The 22,085-nt window shown below is 44.1% G+C and overlaps 1 protein-coding gene and 1 pseudogene across 1 annotated transcript; one reads left to right on the forward strand and one right to left on the reverse strand.

Annotated features, from left to right (window-relative positions):
* Positions 1-221: 221 nt before the first annotated feature.
* Positions 222-7,900, forward strand: LOC118010831 (endosome-associated-trafficking regulator 1-like). Its single transcript, XM_035005556.1, has 3 exons — positions 222-290; positions 412-1,871; positions 7,819-7,900. The coding sequence occupies exons 1-2, from the start codon at positions 222-224 to the stop codon at positions 1,453-1,455; spliced, it is 1,113 nt and encodes a 370-aa protein (XP_034861447.1). The 3' UTR covers positions 1,456-1,871; positions 7,819-7,900.
* Positions 7,901-9,656: 1,756 nt separating this feature from the next.
* On the reverse strand, positions 9,657-11,001 carry LOC118010833 (annotated as a pseudogene).
* Positions 11,002-22,085: the final 11,084 nt, after the last annotated feature.

Here is a 22,085-nt window from a genome sequence, read left to right on the forward strand (position 1 = left end):
GGACATTGAAATACATATTCAGGGTTTCAATAGGCAGATGAGAGCAAAATATCTGAAGTGAAAGAAATAGTGTGAGACAGGAAGCCGCAGCGAGAGGCTGGGAGAGGCGGCTGGGCGGCGGGCGACGGGGGCGGACGACTCGGGCCGGGCCGGGGCGGAACCGGGGCCATGGAGCCGCCGCTGCCAGGCTAGGGAGGGCGGGCGCCGGGGGGCCCGCGGCGATGGCGGGCTATGCGCGCCTCCCGGGCGTCCCCCGCTGTCGCGAGCCCGGAGCCTCGTCATTCCGGACGGTGAGCGGCCGGCCTGGCCGCTGCGCCGAGCCCGCCGGGCCCCGGGGCCGCCCCCGCCCCCGCCCCCGCCCCGCCGGGCCGGGCTGCAGATTTTGGCTGCGGAAAGGGGAAATGTACTAAGCAAGGTCTGCCAGGAGCCCAAGAGACACATTTTGGAGATGATAAACTTGAAGATCTTGCAGAGGCCAATCCATTCTCCTTTAAAGAGTTTCTGAAAACCAAGAACCGCAGCCTGTCAGGAGGGGATACAGCCAACAACAGCATTTATTCAAAGGAAGCCACGAGACACTCACTGGGACTCGGCCGCAACTCCCCGACCTCCCAGACCGTGGGGTGTGGCTTAGAATACCAGCGGCCAATTTTTGAAGACCCTATGGGGGCTGGCCATCTTCTGGACGAGGACGAGGACGACGGGTGGAACGGGGCCTACCTGCCATCCACTGTGGAGCAGACCCGCTCCTCCGGGGTGGCCGCCAGCACGTCACCCTGCAGCACATACGTCGCCTTTTTCTTTGCCCCGTCGGAGCTGGTGGCGCCCGAGACGCTGCCCCCGTGGACGCTGAGCGACCCTGACTCTCGCGCCTCTCTGGCGGGGAACCCCGGCGCAGACTTCGCGGCCCACGGAGAGTCTCTGGGAGACAGGCATCTCCGGACACTGCAGATAAGCTACGAAGCGCTGAAAGATGAAAATTCTAAGCTGAGAAGAAAGCTGACTGAAGTTCAGAGCTTCTCTGAGACTCAAAAAGAAATGGTGAGGACCCTGGAGCGGAAGCTGGAAGCCAAAATGATCAAGGAGGAAAGTGACTACCACGATCTGGAGTCAGCGGTCCTGCAGGTGGAGCAGAAGCTGGAGCTGATGACGAAACGGGCTGTGAAGGCAGAAAACCACGTCATGAAGCTTAAACAGGAGATCGGCTTGCTCCAGGCACAGGTCTCTAACTTCAAGCGTGAGAATGAAGCCTTGAGGTCTGGCCAGGGCGCCAGCCTGACGGGGGGGAGGCAGAACGCCGACGTGGCCTTGCAGAACCTCCGCGTCGTCACGAACAATGCCCACTCCTCAGTAAAGCAGCTGGTTTCCGGAGCTGAAACGTTGAATCTTGTTGCTGAAATCCTTAAATCTATAGACAAAATTTCTGAAATTAAGGATGGGGAGGAGGACTCTTGAGAACCCTGAGGTGCTTCCAGGTCATAGCTCTGCTCACACCAGGACGTCCCTGCTCACTGGATTTGGAAATGCCGTTGTGTCTTTAAATATGTCGTCTTCACCCATAGTAAAGATATTTATCATGACGTGCTAATTTCATGACCGCACAGTGTGAGCAGCCCGCTGCAGGGAGAAGCAACCCCCGCGTGAGAGCCGCACCGGTCTCCGCAAGCCTTCTGGGGGAGCTCCCGCTGCCTCACGGACTAATGCTCTATCGGAAGACGTTTCTATAAAAGCCAGTGATTTTTTGAAGTTACTAAACCTGAAAACCACAGTTCTATAATGAGTGTTTTCCGTTGTCATTCTGGAACGTTAATTATAAGATAAGTCAAGAGCTCATACTTAATTTCGACAGGAGAGAAAGCAGGGGAGCCGCGGTGAGTGGTTGTCTCAGAAGGGCCCTACTACCTCTCCGACCTCACCTGGTACCCCCGCTGGCTCGGAGTCCACTCCTGTGGGCCTGCGGGTGCTGCCTGCCCTGGGAGACCTGAGCGCAGATGCCCCACGCGGGGCCCGGGTCACCCAGGTGGGCCACTGTATGCAGCTATCTAAATGCACACGTGGGCCTTGGGTTTGAAAAACTGCTTTGGCTGGAGGGTTTTGATACGTGTTTCAAGTGGGGTTTTATACGATGAAGTTTAGAATTCAGGAATTTAGAGTGTGCAGAGCCTCCCTGTGTTAGCACGAGGCTGTCCACAGTGCCCTTCCAACTGCTCCCCCACATAGGGAAGGCAGAACATGCACTACGTGCCTTCTTGCCTATTTTTCTGTAGATGTTATTTTTAAAAATAAACTTCCCTTTTCCCTCCTGTTCAAATTGACAGCTTCCCTATTTAATAAATTGTAAAACTCCTAAAAAAAAAAAAAGAAAGAAATAGTGTGAGACAAAGCACAGACCCTTCAGATGCCCAGGAATAATAAGAATCACATTCTTGGTCAGGTGCCTGGCTGGCTAAGTTGAAAGAGCATGTGACTCTTGATGTTGGGGTTGAAAGTTCAAGAGCCATACTGGGTTTAGAGATTATTAAAGAATAAATAAATAAACTTTAAAAAATGCATTCTTGGTAACAAAGCTATAAAATTACCTTAATGCCACTGAATTGTACACTTAAAAATGACTAAATGGGGGCGCCTGGGTGGCTCACTTGGTTACGCATCTGCCTTTGGCTTAGGTCATGATCTCAGGGTCCTTGGATTGAGCCCCACAGCAGGCTCTCAGCCCAGTGGGGAGAGTCTGCTTCTCCCTCTACCTCTACCACTCACCCTGCTTGTGCTCTCTCGTGCTCTCTCTCTGTCAAATAAACAAATAAAATCTTTTAAAAACATGATTAAATGGCAAATTTTGTTATGTATATTTTACCACAATTTTTTTTTAAAAAGTAAGTTAAGATGAACTGGTGGAGGAATTCTATGTGTATTGTAGAAAGCTGGCCTGAGTCTGGAGATCCCTGATAGTTGGAATCCTCTCAACATCTAAAATACAGCAAAGGATCTGGGTCATGGTCTTTATCAGCAGGAGCAATACACAAATATTTGCTCACTTTGGCCCAGTCATCAGAAATGACATGGGGCCCTGGCCTGTTGGGCAGGATTCTCCTGGTGTGCCAGGGAGCTGTAAGCCTTCCCGCAGGGGTCCCAGGGCAGGAACAGGAACAGACAGGGCGGTGGAAAGGTACTTGGGGGCTCAGGGGAGCACCTGCTTTACCAACTGAATCAGAAGTATTTTAATATTTTCAGCACGGATATGACTGTATCAATATAAAATGACTGAACACCCACAACAGTCGTGGGGGCTGTGGGCATTGTGTTCTGTATAGCGCTGATTCAGCTGCAGGAAAGGTATAAAGGCTAGGCTTGTCTTTTCCTATCCTCTCTCACAGACATTTGCTTCCTCCTCTTAAAGCGCACTTTTCCTTCTCTCCAAACTTCCTGCCTTCCAACTATCCCCCTATATGGCAGGTTGTCAGGTAAGCTGATAGGCTCCCAGTTCCGAGTATACTTTGATTTCCTTTAACAGCATAAATGAATGCGTTCCAAGTTTTTTCCTATGTGTCCAAGCCAGTCCTCCAGCATTTCCTTTACACACCCACCCAAGCTTGTTCCCTTATATCAGCTTACCTGACAACCTGCCAAAAAAACTGACCTGATAATATGAAGATGATCTGCACTTTTGGTAAAGATATATGGAGGCGTCTGTGGTCCAGAGTGGTAAGCAAATCCTTGTTTCTCTGATTTTCACGAAAAGCTTGGTGGGGTAGGAGCTATTTTTGAGAATGGAGTCATGTCTGACATCTCTCAAATGACGCCCTGAGGATTTCCACTCACGGATGACATTTGGTACAGCTATCCCTCAAATGCTTTTGCCCGAAGGAGGCAGGATGACTAAGTAAAACAACATCCACCAAGAATCTCAAAACTCCAATGAGTACAGCCTCATTTTGCTAACATGATCTCAAACGCGTCCGCGTGTGCTCTGTCTTGAAACCCTTTCCCTTCCCATGAACTTTCCTAGAGAGCAGTGAAACAATGGGATTAAAAAAGATGGAGTGATTAAATGAAATGAAGTATCCTGAATTGGATCCTGGAACAGAAAAAGGATATTAATGGAAAAACTAATAAAATCCAAATGGAGTCTGTAGTTAATAGTGTTGTGCCAGTGTTAATTTCTTGGCTTTGGCAAACATACTGTGGTTATACAAGATACTAACATTAGGGAAAGCTGGGTGAAGTGTATACAGGAACCATCTGTACTATTTTTGTATCTTTCTGTAGATCTAAAATTATCCCATAATAAAAAATTTACTTTTTAAAAAAAGATTTTATTTATTTATTTGAGAGAGAGAGAACACATGCATGAGCAGGGGTGGAAGGGGCAGAAGGAGAAGTAGACTCCCTGCTGAGCAGGGAGCCAGATGTGGGACTCAATCCCAGGACCCTGGGATCATGACCTGAGCCAATGGCAGACGCTTAACTGACTGAGCCACCCAGGTGCCCCTAAAAAATTTATTTTTAAGAAAGGTGAAGAAAGAAGAGAATCTAAGCCGTAATTAGCCTCTATTCAAGGAATGCCTGTATTCCAACAACACTCTTGATATAAAATCTTCCTCCAACTCATTCAAAGCAAGGTGAACTGGCATTCCAGTGTTTTAGCAACATTGTATCTTACATAATTATTAAAAACAGGTAAAAAGGGGCGCCTGGGTGGCTCAGATGGTTAAGCGTCTGCTTTCGGCTCAGGTCATGATCCTGGAGTCCCGGGATCGAGTCCCACATCGGGCTCCCTGCTCGGCGGGGAGTCTGCTTCTCCTCCCTCTGACCCTCCTCCCTCTCCTGCTCTCTGTCTCTCATTCTCTCTCTCTCAAATAAATAAATAAAATCTTTAAAAAAAAAAAAAAACAGGTAAAAAAAGTAATCCGAAAAAAGTTAGACAAGTTACTGGTAAGCGCTGTGAATTGTGCAAGACTGTTGAATCTCAGATCTGTACCTCTGAAACAAATAATGCAATATATGTTAAGAAAAAAAAAAAAAGAAGAAGAAGAAGAAGAAGAAGAAGGTAGCGGGAGGGGAAGAATGAAGCGGGGGAAATCGGAGGGGTAGACGAACCATGAGAGAGACGATAGACTCTGAAAAACAAACTGAGGGTTCTAGAGGGGAGGGGGGTGGGAGGATGGGTTAGCCTGGTGGTGGGTATTGAGGAGGGCACATTCTGCATGGAGCACTGGGTGTTGTGCACAAACAATGAATCATGGAACACTTCATCTAAAACTAATGATGTAATGTATGGGGATTAACATAAGAATAAAATTAAAAAAAAAAGTTAGACAAGTTATCATTAACAACACTTTAGGGAAAATATGCTTATATTGATTTAGATTACAGGTATGGGAGGAAAAATTATCCCAAGAATTGCTTTTGTAAAAACTTGAGGATTTAATCAAACCATCACTTGAGGTACCTTGGGGAATAAATCTGGGAAAAGACAGGGAGACTTATGTTTTTGACTCTATGTATTTTTGTATTGCATGACTTTTTTTTTAAACAGTGAGAATGAATTATTTTACCATTTAAAAAACAAATATATATAGTTTTAAAGATTTTATTCTTAAGTAATCTCTACACCCAACATGGGGCAACTCCAACCCTGAGATCAAGAGTCACATGCTCCACCGACTGAGCCAGCTAGGAGCCCCAACAAATATATATATTTTAAGTAGCAGTTTATATACTATGAGGAAGAAATAGCTATGTTTGAAATGGAACACCAGAGGGGCGCCTTGGTGGTTCAGTCATTAAGTGTCTGCCTTCAGCTCAGGTCATGATCCCAGGGTCTTGGGATCAAGACCTGCATCCTGCTCAGCAGGAAGCCTGCTTCTCCCACTCCCACTCCCCCTGCTTGTGTTCCTTCTCTCGCTTTGTCTGTCTCTGTCAAATAAATAAATAAAATCTTTTAAAAAAAGAAATGGAACACCAGGAACATTGTAATTATAAAATAAAAGAAATGCAGTAATCAAAAAGAAAGAAGAGGGAAGTAATATGGAAGGAACAAATGTTCATAATGTTTATATATGATGGTAAGATGAATTTTTTAACTTCTGTATTTTATATTCTCTGTAGTCAACATGCAGTTTTTCTTTACTAGGAAAAATAAAAATAAAAATAAAAATTACAACCTTTACATACATGTATTTATCAATTTTTTTTGTACAAATATTATGACATATGTCCCTACGTGGCTCTTTAAACTTGAGGAAACCAGGGGTGCCTGGGTGGCTCAGTCGTTAAGTGTCTGCCTTCGGCTCAGGTCATGATCCCAGGGTCCTGGGATTGAGCCCCGCATCGGGCTCCCTGCTCCGCGGGAAGCCTGCTTCTCCCTCTCCCACTCCTCCTGCTTGTGTTTCCTCTCTCGCTGTCTCTCTCTCTGTCAGATAAATAAATAAAATCTTTAAAAAAAAAAAAAAAAACTTGAGGAAACTGAATTTTATAACATGTATCCTAAACTATCTTCAGAAAAAATCCTACATTAAAAGAAATAGGCTGCAAGAACTTGGCCACTGATGGCACTGGTTTGGTTTCCTTTTCAAAGTTATTTAGAAAAAATATCTAGCTGTATACAAGGACTGCCTTCCAAAATACTAGGAGTAATGACCAGGGAGATACTATTTGAATATTCCTATTAAGCGTCTGAAACCAAACATTTAATAACTATTCTCTTTCCTTCTTTTTCTTTTTTTAATAAGTGTTTTCAAAAGAAAATCTTCAAACTTCTGGCTTCTCTCATTGTGGCTTCTTTTCTCATCTCCACTTGAATATCCCTGAGGCAGCACAAACAAAACAAACCTGAAATCAAATCCAACATCTTAAAGCCATCGAGCTCCCAGACTTTTCCTCCCACCTTCCCTGGAATTAAAAGCAGGGTTTGAGTATCAAAAAAAAAAAAAAAAAATCTGATCTGGAGGAGATTTCACTTAGTCTAGGAGGGTGCTTGGGCCAGGAGGGTCACATTCTCAGAGCTATGTGGAATATACACAACCAGGATGGAGGAGAAAGTTCTCAAGAAAAGCAGTGTGACAGCATTAGCCTTTAGAGCAGAGAGATTAGCAGCCAGAGTGTCACCTCTGAAAAAGGAGAGAGATATTGAAAGCGGATTTGTAAGAACGTTTGCTCCATAATATCCTGCCTCCCCCAGCCCCACCTACCGTAGCACTTTATCCTTATTCCCAAAGCTTCTAAAAAAAGCAGACTGCCTGGGGGCACCTGGGCTCAGTGGGTTAAGCATCTGCCTTGGGTTCAGGTCATGATATCAGGGTCCTGGGATTGAGCCCCATGTCAGGCTCCCTTCTCAGCAGGGAGTCTGCTTGTACCTGTCCCTCTGCCCTTCCCCTGCTCCTGCTCTCTCTCTCTTTCTCTCTTAAATAAATAAATAAAATCTTAAAAAAAAAAAGGGGGGGTGCCTGGGTGTCTCAGTAGGTTTTGTGTCTGCCTTCAGCTCTGGTCATGATCCCAGGGTCCTGGGATCGAGCCCCACATCGCTTCTCCCTCTGCCTACTGTTCCCCCCTGCTTGTGCTCTCTCTGTCAAATAAATAAATAAAATATTTAAAAAAAAAAAAAAAAGACAGACTGCCTGGGTTTAAAATCTGACTCCATTTACTGGCTATTGGTAAGTCTACGTACCTCTCTATTCATTGATTGCCTCATCTGTAAATGGCATATGGTTACACCTACTTTATGTGGGTTATGAGAATTAATTGAATTAATCCTGTTCCATAACTGAAATAACGTTTAGATGGCTACAATAGTTACCAACTTGTTTTTCCTTTCCTCAGGATCTTCTAGCCTTGATGTCTTTCACAATGGTGCCAGAGAGGCGTCTGGGTGACTCAGTCAATTAATCATCTGCCTTCAGCTCAGGTCATGATCTCAGGGTCCTGGGATCAAACCCCGCCCCGCTTCCAGGCTCCCTGCTCAGCGGGGAGTCTGCTTCTCCCTCTCCCTCTGCCCCTCCCCCCGCTTGTGCTCTCTGTCTCTTTCAAATAAATAAATAAAATATTTTTTAAAGATGGTGCTAGGGGCGCCTGGGTGGCTCAGTCGTTACATCTGCCTTCGGGAGGCGCCTGGGTGGCTCAGTTGGTTAAGCGACTGCCTTTGGCTCAGGTCATGATCCTGGAGTCCCGGGATCGAGTCCCGCATCGGGCTCCCTGCTCGGCAGGGAGTCTGCTTCTCCCTCTGACCCTCCCCCCTCTCATGCTCTCTCTCTCTCTATCTTATTCTCTCTCTCAAATAAATAAATAAAATCTTAAAAAAAAAAAAGCGTCATGATCTCAGTGTCCTGGGATCGAGCCCCACATCCGGCTCCCTGCTCAGCAGGAAGCCTGCTTCTCCCTCTCCCACTCCCCCTGCTTGTGGTCCCTCTCTCTCTCTGTGTCTCTCTCTGTCAAATAAATAAATAAAAAATCTTAATTAAAAAAAACTTTAAATAAAAAAAATGGTGCTAGAGAGTCTCTAAAATACAGACCTATATGCATTAATCCCCAGCTGAAACCCCTTTGAATATGGTCAATAGTCACCCTTTGTTTCCAACTGAACTGTTTTTTTTTTTTAGGTTCTAATATTTTATCCAAATTTTACTTTATGTTAATTAGAGCATTGGAAAGGAAGGATCTAATTCCACACAAAATGTAAGACTCTAAAAATTGTTCAATTCATTTGAACAATGGGTTCAAAGTACCCATTGAACTACTGAAAAATAAACCGAGTGGCAAGAATATAAATAGAAATCCAATTTAGATTCCGAACGACATCACAACGTGATTACAGTCACGGAGACTGTTCCTGCTTGCAGCTAGAACTCTTAGAAGCTGTTTCATCTGGTGCAAGGGCAAAAAAGCACAACATGAAAGGGAATTAAGTCCTGAATTATTGGTTTCATCACATCCACCTTCTCCACCCCAAAATGGCACATAAAAAACCAGCTACTGTGCACGGCAGACTATTTTTGGTGTAAAAGAGGTGTGGACTGGGGTGGAAACAGGTCGTGAAAATCTGTCTAAAGTCTCTTTCAGGGACACCTGGGTGTCTCAGTGGGTTAAGCATCTGCCTTTAGCTCAGATCATGATCCCCGGGTCCTGGGATCTAGCCCTGTGTCGGGCCCCTTGCTCAGCAGGGAGTCTGCTTCTCCCTCTCCCTCTGCCCATCCCTCCCCTTGCCCCCGCTTGTATGTGCTCTCTATCTCAAATAAATAAATAAAATCTTAAAAAAAATAGTCTCTTTCAGATGAGTTAGTACACAACATCAAACAACAAGCCTCTCCTCCATTAGGGTAGGAAACCAAGGTTCACCTTTCAGGAAGTCAGAATTTTATTCATGTACTCAATACCAATTTACAAATTGTCTATAAATTATCAGCTTCCACTAGGAGCCATTTCTAGATAAAAAAGACATCTCTATAGGCCACCAAGTTCCCCTCAAGTCTACAGCTCAAAGTACCTTTTTTGGAACTGGGTTTCCTCTGTATCTCTGAAAGGGTAACACCTTAAAGCAGAATCATCTTTAATCTGGAGGTCTAACATGATATTTAGCAATACTGCATCCCAGAAAAAGGTGCACTAAGTTCTGAAGGTAGCTACCCTGCAAAATAGTTTAAAATTAAACGGTTGTACAGTATTCAATTATGCTTGCATTCCAGGCCTAGACCAAGCTTATGGCCACCAGTGTTGACAATCTTGCCATCCAGCAGAGCTGACAGTGTCAGTCTGACACCCCTGGCTTTAGGGTCTGAATATATCCTAAACTCATCAGGCTGGAGTTGTTCACTTCAGTCAGGAAACGGGCATCAGGGTCCATCTGATACTTGGCTGCTATTCTGAAGTGAGTGTTACTAGTTCCTGCTGTCCAGACCAGATTAACATTGGTCTCCAACTTCTTTTTTAAAGATTTTATTTATTTATTTGACAGAGAGAGACACAGAGAAAAAGAGGGAACACAAGCAGGGGGAGAGGAAGAGGGAGAGGGAGAAGCAGGCTTCCCACGGAGCAGGGAGCCTGATGCGGGGCTTGATCCCAGAACTCTGGGATCATGACCTGAACTGAAGGCAGACGCTTAACGACTGAACCACCCAAGTGCCCAACTTCTTGTTCACCTTCTGATAAATGGAGCCACTACACTCTATCCTGTAATTTACATTAGTGTGAAGCTGCAATTCATCAGTCTTGTAGCCAACCGCAAAGTTGCTCTGGGTCCTCCCAGATTTTGTGGTCTCAGAATACATCTGGGAGCTAGCCAGCCAGCCAGCCAGCCTTCTTGACCTGGCACCTGAGCATCCCAGACTGAAGGCCCAGCCATGTAGAAATCCACATCCAGGTTGATGAACTCTCACTTATGCTCTGTCCTGATTTTATCATCCCACACCTTTATCTCCCCACTCCCAGCATCCTGCCCCTATCCCCCATGTTTGGTGAGAGGATGAATCAAAGGTCAGCTTCAGTCCACATGCAAGCTGATCTTCCACAAAGATCTCCACGCCTTGTGTGTTGACAGTGTTCCATTTCTCCATAGACATCAGACCATGTTTGGTGCATCTGTACTTGGTTTCCAGGCTAACCCTCACTTTGGTGGTTGGTCTCAGTGTTGGCTAAACCTAAACTTGTACATTCCAGTTCATTCTCAGATTTTGGGTTTTTTTTTTTTTTTTCTTTCTTTCTTTCTTTTTTTTTTTTTAAAAGATTTTATTTATTTATTTGATAGAGAGAGACACAGTGAGAGAGGGAACACAAGCAGGGGGAGTGGGAGAGAAGCAGGCTTCCTGACAAGCAGGGAGCCTGATGTGGGGCTTGATCCCAGCACCCTGAGATCATGACCTGAGCTGAAGGCAGAGGTTTAACCGACTGATCCACCCAGATGCCCCTCAGATTTTGTTTCCAAATCAGGTTTTATGAAGCCAGATCCATAGCCTTGGTGAAGACATCCCTGGCAAATTTTCCAAGATGAGCATTCATGGGAGGCACAGCCATCCCTGGCTCATGGGTAGTGGTGTCAGGCTGGGTGGTGGCTATAGCATGAGCAGCAGAGCCCCAGCTCAACTTCTGATCCTTAAGTCCTGCTACTTCCCACCCACCTACATCACCCACACACCTGGTACTGGCATGACTCCAGGCCTCTCCTTATGTTCTCTCCTTTCTCTGGATTATTCTCTCTATTATTCTTTAACTAATGAGTTGCTATTAAGCCTTCAAGACACTAATAAAACATTTTCTCTTCTGTAAAGTCTTTCTCAGCAATCCTAGACAAAAGTGAGTCACTTCCACTTGATTGTTTCCATTTCACTTGGTATGTAGCCCTGCATTTCTAATTGACAGGTTATGCTGGAATTATGTGTTTATGGGTCTATCTTTCTCAGTAAACTGTGATCTACTCAATGACAGGGACTGCTCCTAATTCTTTGTTTGTCCAAAACCACAGCCACATCCCTGGCACATCAGAGATGTTTAATAACAGTGTGATGAGTGGATGAATGAATAAATGAATGGATTAGTATAACACCTCGGGTGACATCTACTTTGATAGGACGGTGAAGACAGTGAAGTGGTGACAAGTAGGTCCACCACTTGTAGCCATGCGACTGGGCAAATTTCTGACTTTCCTTGCCTTGGTTTCCTCATCTATAAAATGGTGACAATAATACCTTTCTAGCTGTTTGAATTAAATAATAAATGTACAGTGCTTGGAGGAAGGCCTGGCACATAGTAATGATTCTATATGTATTAGTTATTATTGTTGTTATTGATCATGGAGAATCACTGTAAACTCCATGAGAGGTGGGGACTATGTTCTGACTTACCATTTAATTCCTAACTGCCACAGTGCTTCATATACAATAGGCACTCAATAAAGACTTTTTGAATAAATATCAAAATAATAAAAAAGAGAACAAAAGAGAAGAGAGTTAAAAAAAAAAAAACAACAAAACCCACACAGGGTAAATAGGGGTGCACTTGGCACAAAGCACAAAGATATTGCCAAGTCACCTCAGGTCCTCACCACTGGGCTGGATGACAAGGTGGCCCTGGAGTTTCTGAATCTTTCATTTCAACCTCACAGGAAGTTTGCCCATCTCATTCACAGTGCTCTCTCTAAAGACATTGAAAGGGAAAGGGATGCTATATACAAGGAGTGATTTAATAAGACACTAAGAGCCAGGGAAGCCTGCTTTTTATTCTGCAGCCCATGGACTCATGACCTGCTGCTGAACCACTTTTTTTAAAAAAAGATTTTATTCATTTATTTAGATAGAGTGAGGGCAAGTGGGGGGGGAGGGGCAGAGGGAGACGGAGAAAGAGAATCTTAAGCAGACTCCATGCTGAGTGCAGAGCCCGACGTGGGGTTTGATCTCATGACTTTGAGATCATGACCTGAGCCGAAATCAAGAGTCAGACACTTAACCCACTGAGCCATCCAGGCGCCCCTAAAGCCACCTTTTCTGGTCCTTGACTTGATCTGTAAAAATCAAACCCTAAATACTTGCATACCTATTTGCAACCAGACTAGGTGATAGTGGTTTCAGTAATTGTCATCTGGTTAATGTTCTTCAAGGCAATTAATTGTAACTTTTATAGTTATAATCTTTTTTACTGGACAGAAATTATTTGCATCTTTATGGGAAAAAACATGTAACTTCACTAAGACTGGAACCTTTAATCAGGAGTAAACAGTAATTTGAACAAAGTGTATTCCCCCTAGATTATTTTTTTAAAAATTTTAAAAGATTTTTTAAATTTACTTGAGAGAGCGAGAGAGACAGAGAGCACAAGCAGGGGGAGTGGCAGAGGGAGAGGGAGAAGCAGACTCCCCACTGAGCAGGGAGTCCGATGTGGGGCTGGATCGCAGGACCCTGGGATCACGACCCAAGCTGAAGGTAGATGCTTAACCATCTGAGCCACCCAGGCACCCCGCCTTATTTCCATGTTTTAAAAAATGTTTCTTAATAGGAAGGATTTTATTTTATTTTCTTCACTGCTGCATTACTAGCATCTGGAACAGTATTTGCAACTAGTAGGCTCTTAAGGAACAGTTGTTGAATGAATGAATGGTTATGCATTAAGAAAGTTTTTTTTTTAAATTGGTTATTTATAATTCAGACTGCATTTCCCTTTATTTTACTTTTTTAAAAAAGATTTTATTTTTAAGGATCTCTACACCCAACATGGGGCTTGAACTCATGACCCCAAGATCAAGAGTGACGTGCTCTTGTGATTGAGCCAGCCAGGTGCCCCTTAACTTGGAATGTATTTCCCTTTAAAGTGATGTTAGAAATTATGGTAGTTAGTTCTCTGGTCAGACCAGAAATCTTTCCAACCTGCAGTATAACCAAGAAAGACTGGCAAACAAAAGCAGGAGTGTTTCCGTGAGAAATGCATTCATCTATTCAAAATGGAGAACCGGGGCCACATCTTCTTTCCACCTCCACACTTATATCCCTTTGATTCCATCCCCCACCCCCACCTCGGGACTTGCTGTCCCTCAAGGTCTCTATTGCTGGACAGTTGTATCAGGAATTACCCACAGCAGTGCTGGCTGCTTTGAGTACAGCCGGGAGCAGGCTGTAGTTAAAGGAAAAGAAGGAGGGAGCTGATGACCTCTGATTGGAGATGAGGTGCTCCGGGGTCTGCAACTCTGGAGCTATAACCCCTAGTATTTCTGTCAGTCTGAGGCTTTACCACATTTCTTTTCTTCTATAAATTCCAGCATGGACTTGCCCGCTTCCCTTTTAATATCACCATCTTGTGTTGACTAGAGTATTTCTCCTCTATAAGCCACTGAAGGACAGAGTGAAGTCTCACAGCTTTGCCTGTCCCTGACACATGCAGTCTGTGGAGGACTTTTAAAGACGTACAGGTACAGATTGGGTGTAACCATTCTGTGGATTTGTTGCAGTGATTGGAATAGCCAGATATTTTCTAGATACCAAGATGTTCTATCTGAAGTGCATTGTATTGATTTGCATTAAGCTCACCTGCATGTAACAGAAAACCTGAAAGAATAGTGGCTTAATCAAGAGAGAAGTTCATTTCTCTTGTGCATCAAAGTCTGGAAGTAGGCAGTGATTGTGTGGAGGCTCCATGGTCATCAGAGAACCAGACCCTTTTTTGTCTTTTCTGCCCCACTAGTCCAGCACATGAGTATCAACCTCAAAATCATGTGGGCATCCAAGTGGTAGGGAACACCCATTCACAGATTTTCTGGGTCCACCCAAAGGGTGGAAGATAGTAAGTAAAAAGCTGTAGGGCTAGGGCATCCTACTGTATCCAGGAATCTTACCTTCCTTTTTCTTTGAACTCTCCAAGACTGGGCACTGAAAACCAACCTGAGCCACCAGGCAAGCTGAGAGGTCAAGTGAAGGTCAGATGTGAGCTGGAGAAGGAAGGAGGAAGAAAGGAAGCAAAATTCTAAGAAGCAGCAGAAATAACCCCAAACATCAGAGACATTATTTTGTTTTGTTTTGAAGAGCTTATTTATTTATTTTTGACAGAGAGAGAGAGAGAGAGGGAGAGACCACAAGCAGGGGGATCAGCAGGCAGGAGAGGGAGCCCGATGTGGAGCTCGATACAGAACCCTGGGATCATGACCTGAGCCAAAGACAGATGCTCAACCGACTGAGCCACCAGGCGCCCCAGAGACTTTCTTTTGGAGGCTATTTGGGTATAAGAGCTGTACATAAATTTGCCATTTGCCTGTTTAGCACTGTATCAGTCAGAATCTCAACAGAAAACAGAGATCTCACTCAAGTTAGATCATCCGAGGAAGTGATCTTTGCCCACAAAGTTGTAAGGTGTAGCATCACCACAAGAGAATGCCTTAACCTGGGGTCAGTAGCAGCAGGGTGGTTAACATCCCTAGGCCTGAAGGGATGAGCGGAGGAAGTGGTTATTGAAAGGAATGCAAGGACTGCCTTGAAAAGAACTGTGACATTTGGACAAGAGAAACAGCCTGTGAAAGGGAACAAAGAGAGTTAATGCTCCTATTCCCTTCCATCCTAGGGAACCCTACGTTCTAGGGTTCCCCATTGGATGAGCCTACCTGAAGCCAGAGGGCAAGGGAACCCTTTGGTATGATCCATACAGGTGAGCTTCTTGGGACAGGAAAGGGTGGAGAGTAGATTTGGAGGGTCAAAAGAAGCTATAAAGCCAGAACATTGATATTAAGCTGCAAATAAAGGAGTAGAATAAAATCACTTTCATATGCACTCTTTTTATGCTCATTCTGTCATTAACTGAGGTAGCCAGCCTCCCAAGTAGCCCCCAGTGGTTCTTGCCTCTTGATATTCATGTTGCAGAAATGATGGAGGGTGGCTTCTAAGGCTGGGTCACACAGTGAGGCTTCTGCTTTTTGCCTTGGATCACTTGTTCTGGGGGATACTAGCTGTCAGGTCACGAGGATATTCACACGGGTGCTTGTGCTATGGAGCTCAAGCCTCCTATAGTAACCACTTACCAGCCATGGGAGAGAACCATCTTAGAAGAGGACCTCCAGCCCCAGTCAAACCATAGTATGACAGCAACTCTGACTGATATCTTGACTGCAACCTCATGAGAGACCCCAAGCAGAGACCCTAAGCTGCTCCCAAATTCCTGACTCTCAGAATTATGTAAACTAATAAATGTTTGTTGTTCTTCAAGCAACAAGAGTTTTGGAGTAATTTGTGGTGCAGCAATAGATAACTAATTATGACTGTTAATATAGGTATCAATTTGATTGTATGCTGTACCAACTGAGCCAGCCAGGCACCCCTCAGAGAACACTTCTTCTTCTTCTTTTAAGGATTTTATTTATTTATTTATTTATTTATTTATTTATTTATTTGAGAGAGAGAGAGCACGGGGGTGGGGGGCAGAGGGAGAGGGAGAAGCAGACTCCCTGCTGAGCAGGAAACTTGATGCAGGGCTTGATGCCAGGACTCCAGGATCATGACCTGAGCTGAAGGCAGATGCTTAACTGACTGAGCCAGCCAGGCACCCCTCATACAATACTTCTCACATCAAATGGATATCCTACAATTTAACTCAGTTTTGACTCCAGCCACCTGGAGCTAGCACAGACCTCACAGGTTAAGAGCTCAGTCTCACAAGGCTGCCCCAACTTCAGATGGCAATCGCAAGTCCCAGGTAGTCACCCGAACTTCTTACCAACCAGCTATAAATCAAGGGTTCTCATGACCCCCTCCTCAGGTTCAGTAATTTGCTAAAAACTCACAGATTTCAGGAAATGCTCTACTTACTACTCAGTTTATTATAAAGTATGTCTTTGTCTCTTTGGGCTGTGCAAAGTACCATAGACTGGGTGGCTTATATGCAACAGAAGTTTATTTCCCACAGTTCTGGAGGCTGGAAGTCTGAGATCAGGGTGCCAGCATGGTCAGGTTCTAGTGAGAGCCTTCTTCTGGGTTATAGACTATTAACTTCTGTTGTATCTTCACATTGTGGAGAAAAGATAGAGAGAGCGCTCTGTGATCCCTTTTTATAAGGAAACAAGTCTCATCATGAGGACTCCACCCTCATGACCTAATTACCTCCCAAAAGACCCATCTCCTAATACTGTCACATTGAGAGTTAGAATTTCAACTTATGAATTTGGCAGCAGTGGGGAAGAGTCTACAAACATTCAGTCCATTGCTGGATACAACTCTAGAACAGCCAAATAAAAAAGATGCATGGGCAAGTTATGGAGGGAAGGGCACAGAGTTACCATGTCTTCCCCAGAGCACCACCTTGTCAGCACCTCAATATGCTCACTGACTCAGAGGTTCCTCTACTACGCATGAGTGAGCAAATCACTGGTCATTGCTGATTAATCTAAAGATCAATCTCTAGCCCCTCTCTCCTCCTTTGAGGTGAAGGAGTGGGGCTAAAACTTCCAATCCTCTAGGCACGCCTTGGTCTTTCTGGTGACTGACTAGTCCTCATCCTGAAGCTAACTGGGGGCCCACCAAAAGTATCTTCATTAGAACAAAAGATGCACCTAGGACATTCCAAGGGATTTGGGAGCTGTGGTCCAGGAACCAAGGACAAAGACCAAATATATATTTATCACATTTAGCTTCAACAAATGAGAACTTGTGGCGAGTTTTGTTTCATCTATGCCCCTTCCCACTTCCCCGCCACCCCCTCAGCAGACTGTTTTGAAACATTCCAAGTAATCATAAAATTTCATTAGTAACATTTCAATATTTATCTCTAAAAGATAAGAACTATTTAACATAACAATAATATTATCACCACAGATTTTAAAAGGTTAAAAATAATCCAAAAGACCTGTACATTTTGACTGTTGTAACATGTTGCTATATTGTCCTCCTATGAGGGTGTAATAATTTACCCTCCCACCCCCAGTTTACAACCCTGATGCTATCAATCTTTTTCATCTTCACCAGTCTATGTCCCCTGAAAATGATGTTCCAATTCCCATTTCTTTGATTATTAGTGAGATTGAGCAACTTCTTATTTTATATTGGCCATTTATATTTCTTCTATAAATTGCCTATTCATTCCTCTGTTGATTTTTCTATGCATCAATCTTATTTTCATATTGATTGATAAGTTAAAATAGCAAGGGCTTTAATAAATATTGCATCATCTGTATTATATATAATGGAAAAAATTCAAAATGAACTTTATTGTCAAACAATTATTTAAAGTATGCATGGCAAACCCATAATATAGTGCTCCATGCAGCCATTATATATATATTTATCACTACCCAAAGCAATCTACAGATTCAGTGCAAACCCTATCAAAATACCAACATCATTTTTCACAAAACTAGAACAAATAATACTAAAATATGTATGGAACCACAAAAGACCCAGAATAGCCAATGCAATATTGAGAAAGAAAAACAAGGCTGGGGGCGCCTTAACCAACTGAGCCACCCAGGCGCCCCTGAATACTGGTCTCTTACGAAATTTGTGATTTAAAATATTTTCTTGGGCTAATTGCCTCCTAGATTAGCTCTGATGTAAAAAATGTAATAGCTGCTATCACTACCCACATTTCTGGGGTAATTTGTGAGTTTTTTTCTCACAACAATTCTGTCACCAAATGCTTGGGTTTCCCCCCCATAGCAGTGAATTCTCCAACTCTCTGGACACCAAGTTGGTATCCTGCAATTCAATTCAGTTCTGCCACGAATCACCCAGAGTCCCACAGGTTAAGGACTCAGTCCCACAAGTCTGCCCTCACTATAGCTTGTCACCTGTACTTCTGACCAATCAGCCATAGATGGGAGGGAGGTTCTTTTTTTTTTTTTTTTTAAGATTTTATTTATGGGTGCCTGGGTGGCTCAGTCGTTAAGCATCTGCCTTCAGCTCCGGTCGTGATCCCAGGGTCCTGGGATCGAGCCCCACATCGGGCTCCCTGCTCGGCGGGAAGCCTGCTTCTCCCTCTCCCACTCCCCCTGCTTGTGTTCCCTCTCTCGCTGTGTCTCTCTCTGTTAAATAAATAAAATCTTTAAAAAAAAAAAAGATTTTACTTATTTATTTGAGAGAGAGAGAGTAGGGTGGTGGCAGAGGGAGAGGGAGAGAGAGAATCTCAAGCACTCCGCATGGAGTCCCACACAGGGCTCAATCTCACAACCCTGAGCTCATGACCCGAGCTGAAATCAAGACTTGGACACTTAACTGACAGAGCCACCCAGGCACCCCTAGATGGGAAGTTCTAACGACCCCTTCCTCAGGCTCAGTTAATTTGCTAGAGCAGCTCACAGAACTCAGAGAAATATTTTCCTTACTAGATTACTGGTTTATTATAAAAGGATCTAACTCCAGAGCAGCCAGCTGGAAAGGATGCATAGGGCAAGGTGTGGGGAAAGGGTGTGGAGCCTCCATTCCTCTTTGGATCATACCACTCTTCCTGATCTCTATGTGTTCAACAACCTGAAAACTCTCCAAACTCCAACTTTTGGGGTTTTTATGGAGGCTTCATTATCTAGGCATGATTGATTAGATCATTGGCCATAGGTGATTGCCTCAACCCCCAGCCTCTCTCCCCTCCCTGGAGTTTGGAAGTGGGACTGAAAATTCCAAACCCTCAAATCAAGTCTTGGCCTGAAGCTATGGAGCCCACCAAAAGTCATTTCATCAGACAAAAGAGGTGACTCCTACTATTCAGGAAATTCTAAGGGATTTAGGGCCTCTGTTTCAGGAACTGGGGACGAAGACCAAATATATATCTCTTAGTGTATCACAGACATAGATTGGTTTGAAGAGGAGTGGAAGAAAGAAAACAGATTCCAGGTTGATTATCAATTCAATTTAATTCATTTCCCACATTAACAACAATTATCTATGTGAAAGCTATTCTCAGTGTAGGGAAACTTCAAGAAGCTTATGGTCACGACATAAATGAATGGAATGGTGACTGCTAAAACTGTGAAATACTAGAAGCAGAAGAGTCTCCAAGGTCTAGCAAGTGTCTAGCACAGGAGGGGCTCCACAAACATTTGCTCAATATAACTGAACTGAGGAGGTAAGAACAGAACTAAAAGATACGGCAGAATGTAGAAAGTGACACAAAAGTACGGACATGTCCTGCTACAGCTGTCTATGTCAGTCCCTGAGTTTTAATTGGGGCAGAAAATGGAAAAAGTGAAGGCAAATGTGAAAGAAATGAAGGTAATTGAGAGGAAAGACTTTAAGAACAGATTAAGGAGACCAGTGGTCGGGAAGAAAACCTGGAGGGGAAAACCTGTAGGTACCTGCCCTAAAAATTTAGAATTTTTAAAAGCACTCCCCTAGAGCTAATCAGGCTGAGCTCTTTCTGCATCAACCACTAAGGCTTCAGTAGACTTGAAATTTTTACATCAGCCGCACTGTTCTGTGCCACACAATGTGTGAAATAGAGTCAAGAACAGGGAACACCGAGGGGTATAAAGGGCCGAAATAGCTGAAGGGAAAGCAGCAGACACCATGCCGCAAAGTGAGAACAGAAGTATTTAGGTAATTTTTAGTTATATTTTCTTTTCTGCTTCCATGAGTGAGGGGTGGACCCACTTAGGTCCCCTGGGATTTTCTGATCGTGGCCAACTTTGCATGCATTACAGTATTTGCTTGATGTAATTTCCTTTTTTTTAATTTTTAAAGATTTTATTTATTTATTTGACAGAGAGAGGCAGCGAGAGAAGGAACACAAGCAGGAGGAGTGGGAGAGGGAGAAATAGGCTTCCTGCTGGGCAGGTAACCTGATGTGGGGCTCCATCCCAGGACCTTGGGATCATGACCTGAGCTGAAGGCAGACGATTGACCTGAGCTGAAGGCAGACGGTTAACCTGAGCCACCCAGGTGCCCCTTTATTTATTTTTTTAAAAGACCTTATTCATTTATTTGACAGAGAGCGAGAGAGCACACGCAGGGGGAGCAGCAGAGGGAGAGACAGAAGCAGGCTTTCTGCTGAGCGGGGAGCCCGATGCAGGACTCAATCTCAGGACCCTGAGATCATGACCTGAGCCGAAGGCAAACGCTTAACCAACTGAGCCACCCAGGTGCCTCAGGGATATTACAGTTTCAACAAAAATCCACCTCCCATGGAGGTCTGGGGAATGGCAGACATAACTAAATGAACAAATAGGTAAACATCCAATGTGCTGATCCACGCTCTGAAGATGGGAATGGGCAAGGGGTAGAGGAGAGGGAGACCCACTGTGGAGTAACCAGAGACCTGCAGGACAGGAGACAGTGGTCCCCTGAGCTGTCTCCAGTAGAGGCCAGAGCGGCAGAGCAGAGCTGCCCGGGGAGAGTGGATGATGGTCAGTGGAGAAGCCAGGCATAAGCATATAACATCGTTTCCATTAACCCAACACATTTCCTATTCCCAGCTTCCTTTTGGTTTTATTTTATGCTTTCTATGATAGGTTTTATTGATAGGTTTGAGCTTTCCAACCATGTACTAGTATGTTTGTAATTCCTCCAACATGCTGTATTTTGAAGAGATGACTTGCATTTTCCATGGAAATCTGGCCCTCTAAATCTCGTGCCACAGATTCAGATTTTTTTAAAAAAATTATTCTTTTAGGAAAAGCGATTCAAAGATGTGTAGTAGCTACCATGTGGCCTAGCGCTTCGACTTGTAGGTATATATTCAAAATAATGAGAACGCAAATCCACAGAAAAACTTGTACATGAATATTCATAGCAGCATTCTTCGTAATAGCTCCAAATGTCCTAACCTAGCTGTGCATCAGCTGATGAAAGAATAAACAAAACCTTGTACCCACCGTCTTAAAAAAATTGAAAATGCAGAATGGAACTTTATAAAACATATGAAAGCAATCAGTTGTTTGCGATAAATGTCAAAAACTTGTTTTCTCGCTGCAGAGTAGTCCAGGGGTAGATGTACCTCCTTACATGACGGCAGCCTTCCATGAGGCGGGACGCGCAAGCTGCCAGTCCTCTAAAAGTCTAGGAATTGAGACAATGTTGCTTCCCTGTATTTTAGTTGTTAACGCAGTCACAGGCCAGCCCAGATTCAAGGGTGTGCAGAAAATAGACTCTACCCTTGAGAGGGCAACAGCATGTGAGTACAGGAAGGGAAGAATTGGAGATAAGCTATCATAAAGATAGAATTGGTTGGGAATTAGAAAACAGATTTTACCGTCAGAAGCCACTAACAACTAAAGAGCAACCTACATTTTAAGTAATTAAAATTCAGATAATATACACTTGTCTGATGCCGAGTAAACTTCTCTGTCTCTTGACTTTGGGCTTAGGCATGTGTATTATTTATCTATTGTTGCATACCAAAGGCCTCAGCTCACGTGATCTCTAGCTACATTTGAAACAACTGCTTACACCTTCCTTCTTTTTTTTTAATTTTTTATTTTTTAAAGATTTTATTTATTTATTTGACAGAGAAAGACACAGCGAGAGAGGGGACACAAACCGGGAGTGGGAGAGGGAGAAGCAGACTCCCTGCTGAGCAGGGAGCCCAACGCGGGACTCGATCCCGGGACTCCAGGATCATGACCTGAGCCGAAGGCAGTCGCTTAACCAACTGAGCCACCCAGGCACCCTACACCTTCCTTCTTGAAATCTTCTGTATTGCCCTTCTCT

Source organism: Mirounga leonina, unplaced genomic scaffold, assembly GCF_011800145.1.
Source record: "Mirounga leonina isolate KUSES-001 unplaced genomic scaffold, KU_Mleo_1.0 Mir_129, whole genome shotgun sequence".
NCBI classification, from domain to species: domain Eukaryota; kingdom Metazoa; phylum Chordata; class Mammalia; order Carnivora; family Phocidae; genus Mirounga; species Mirounga leonina.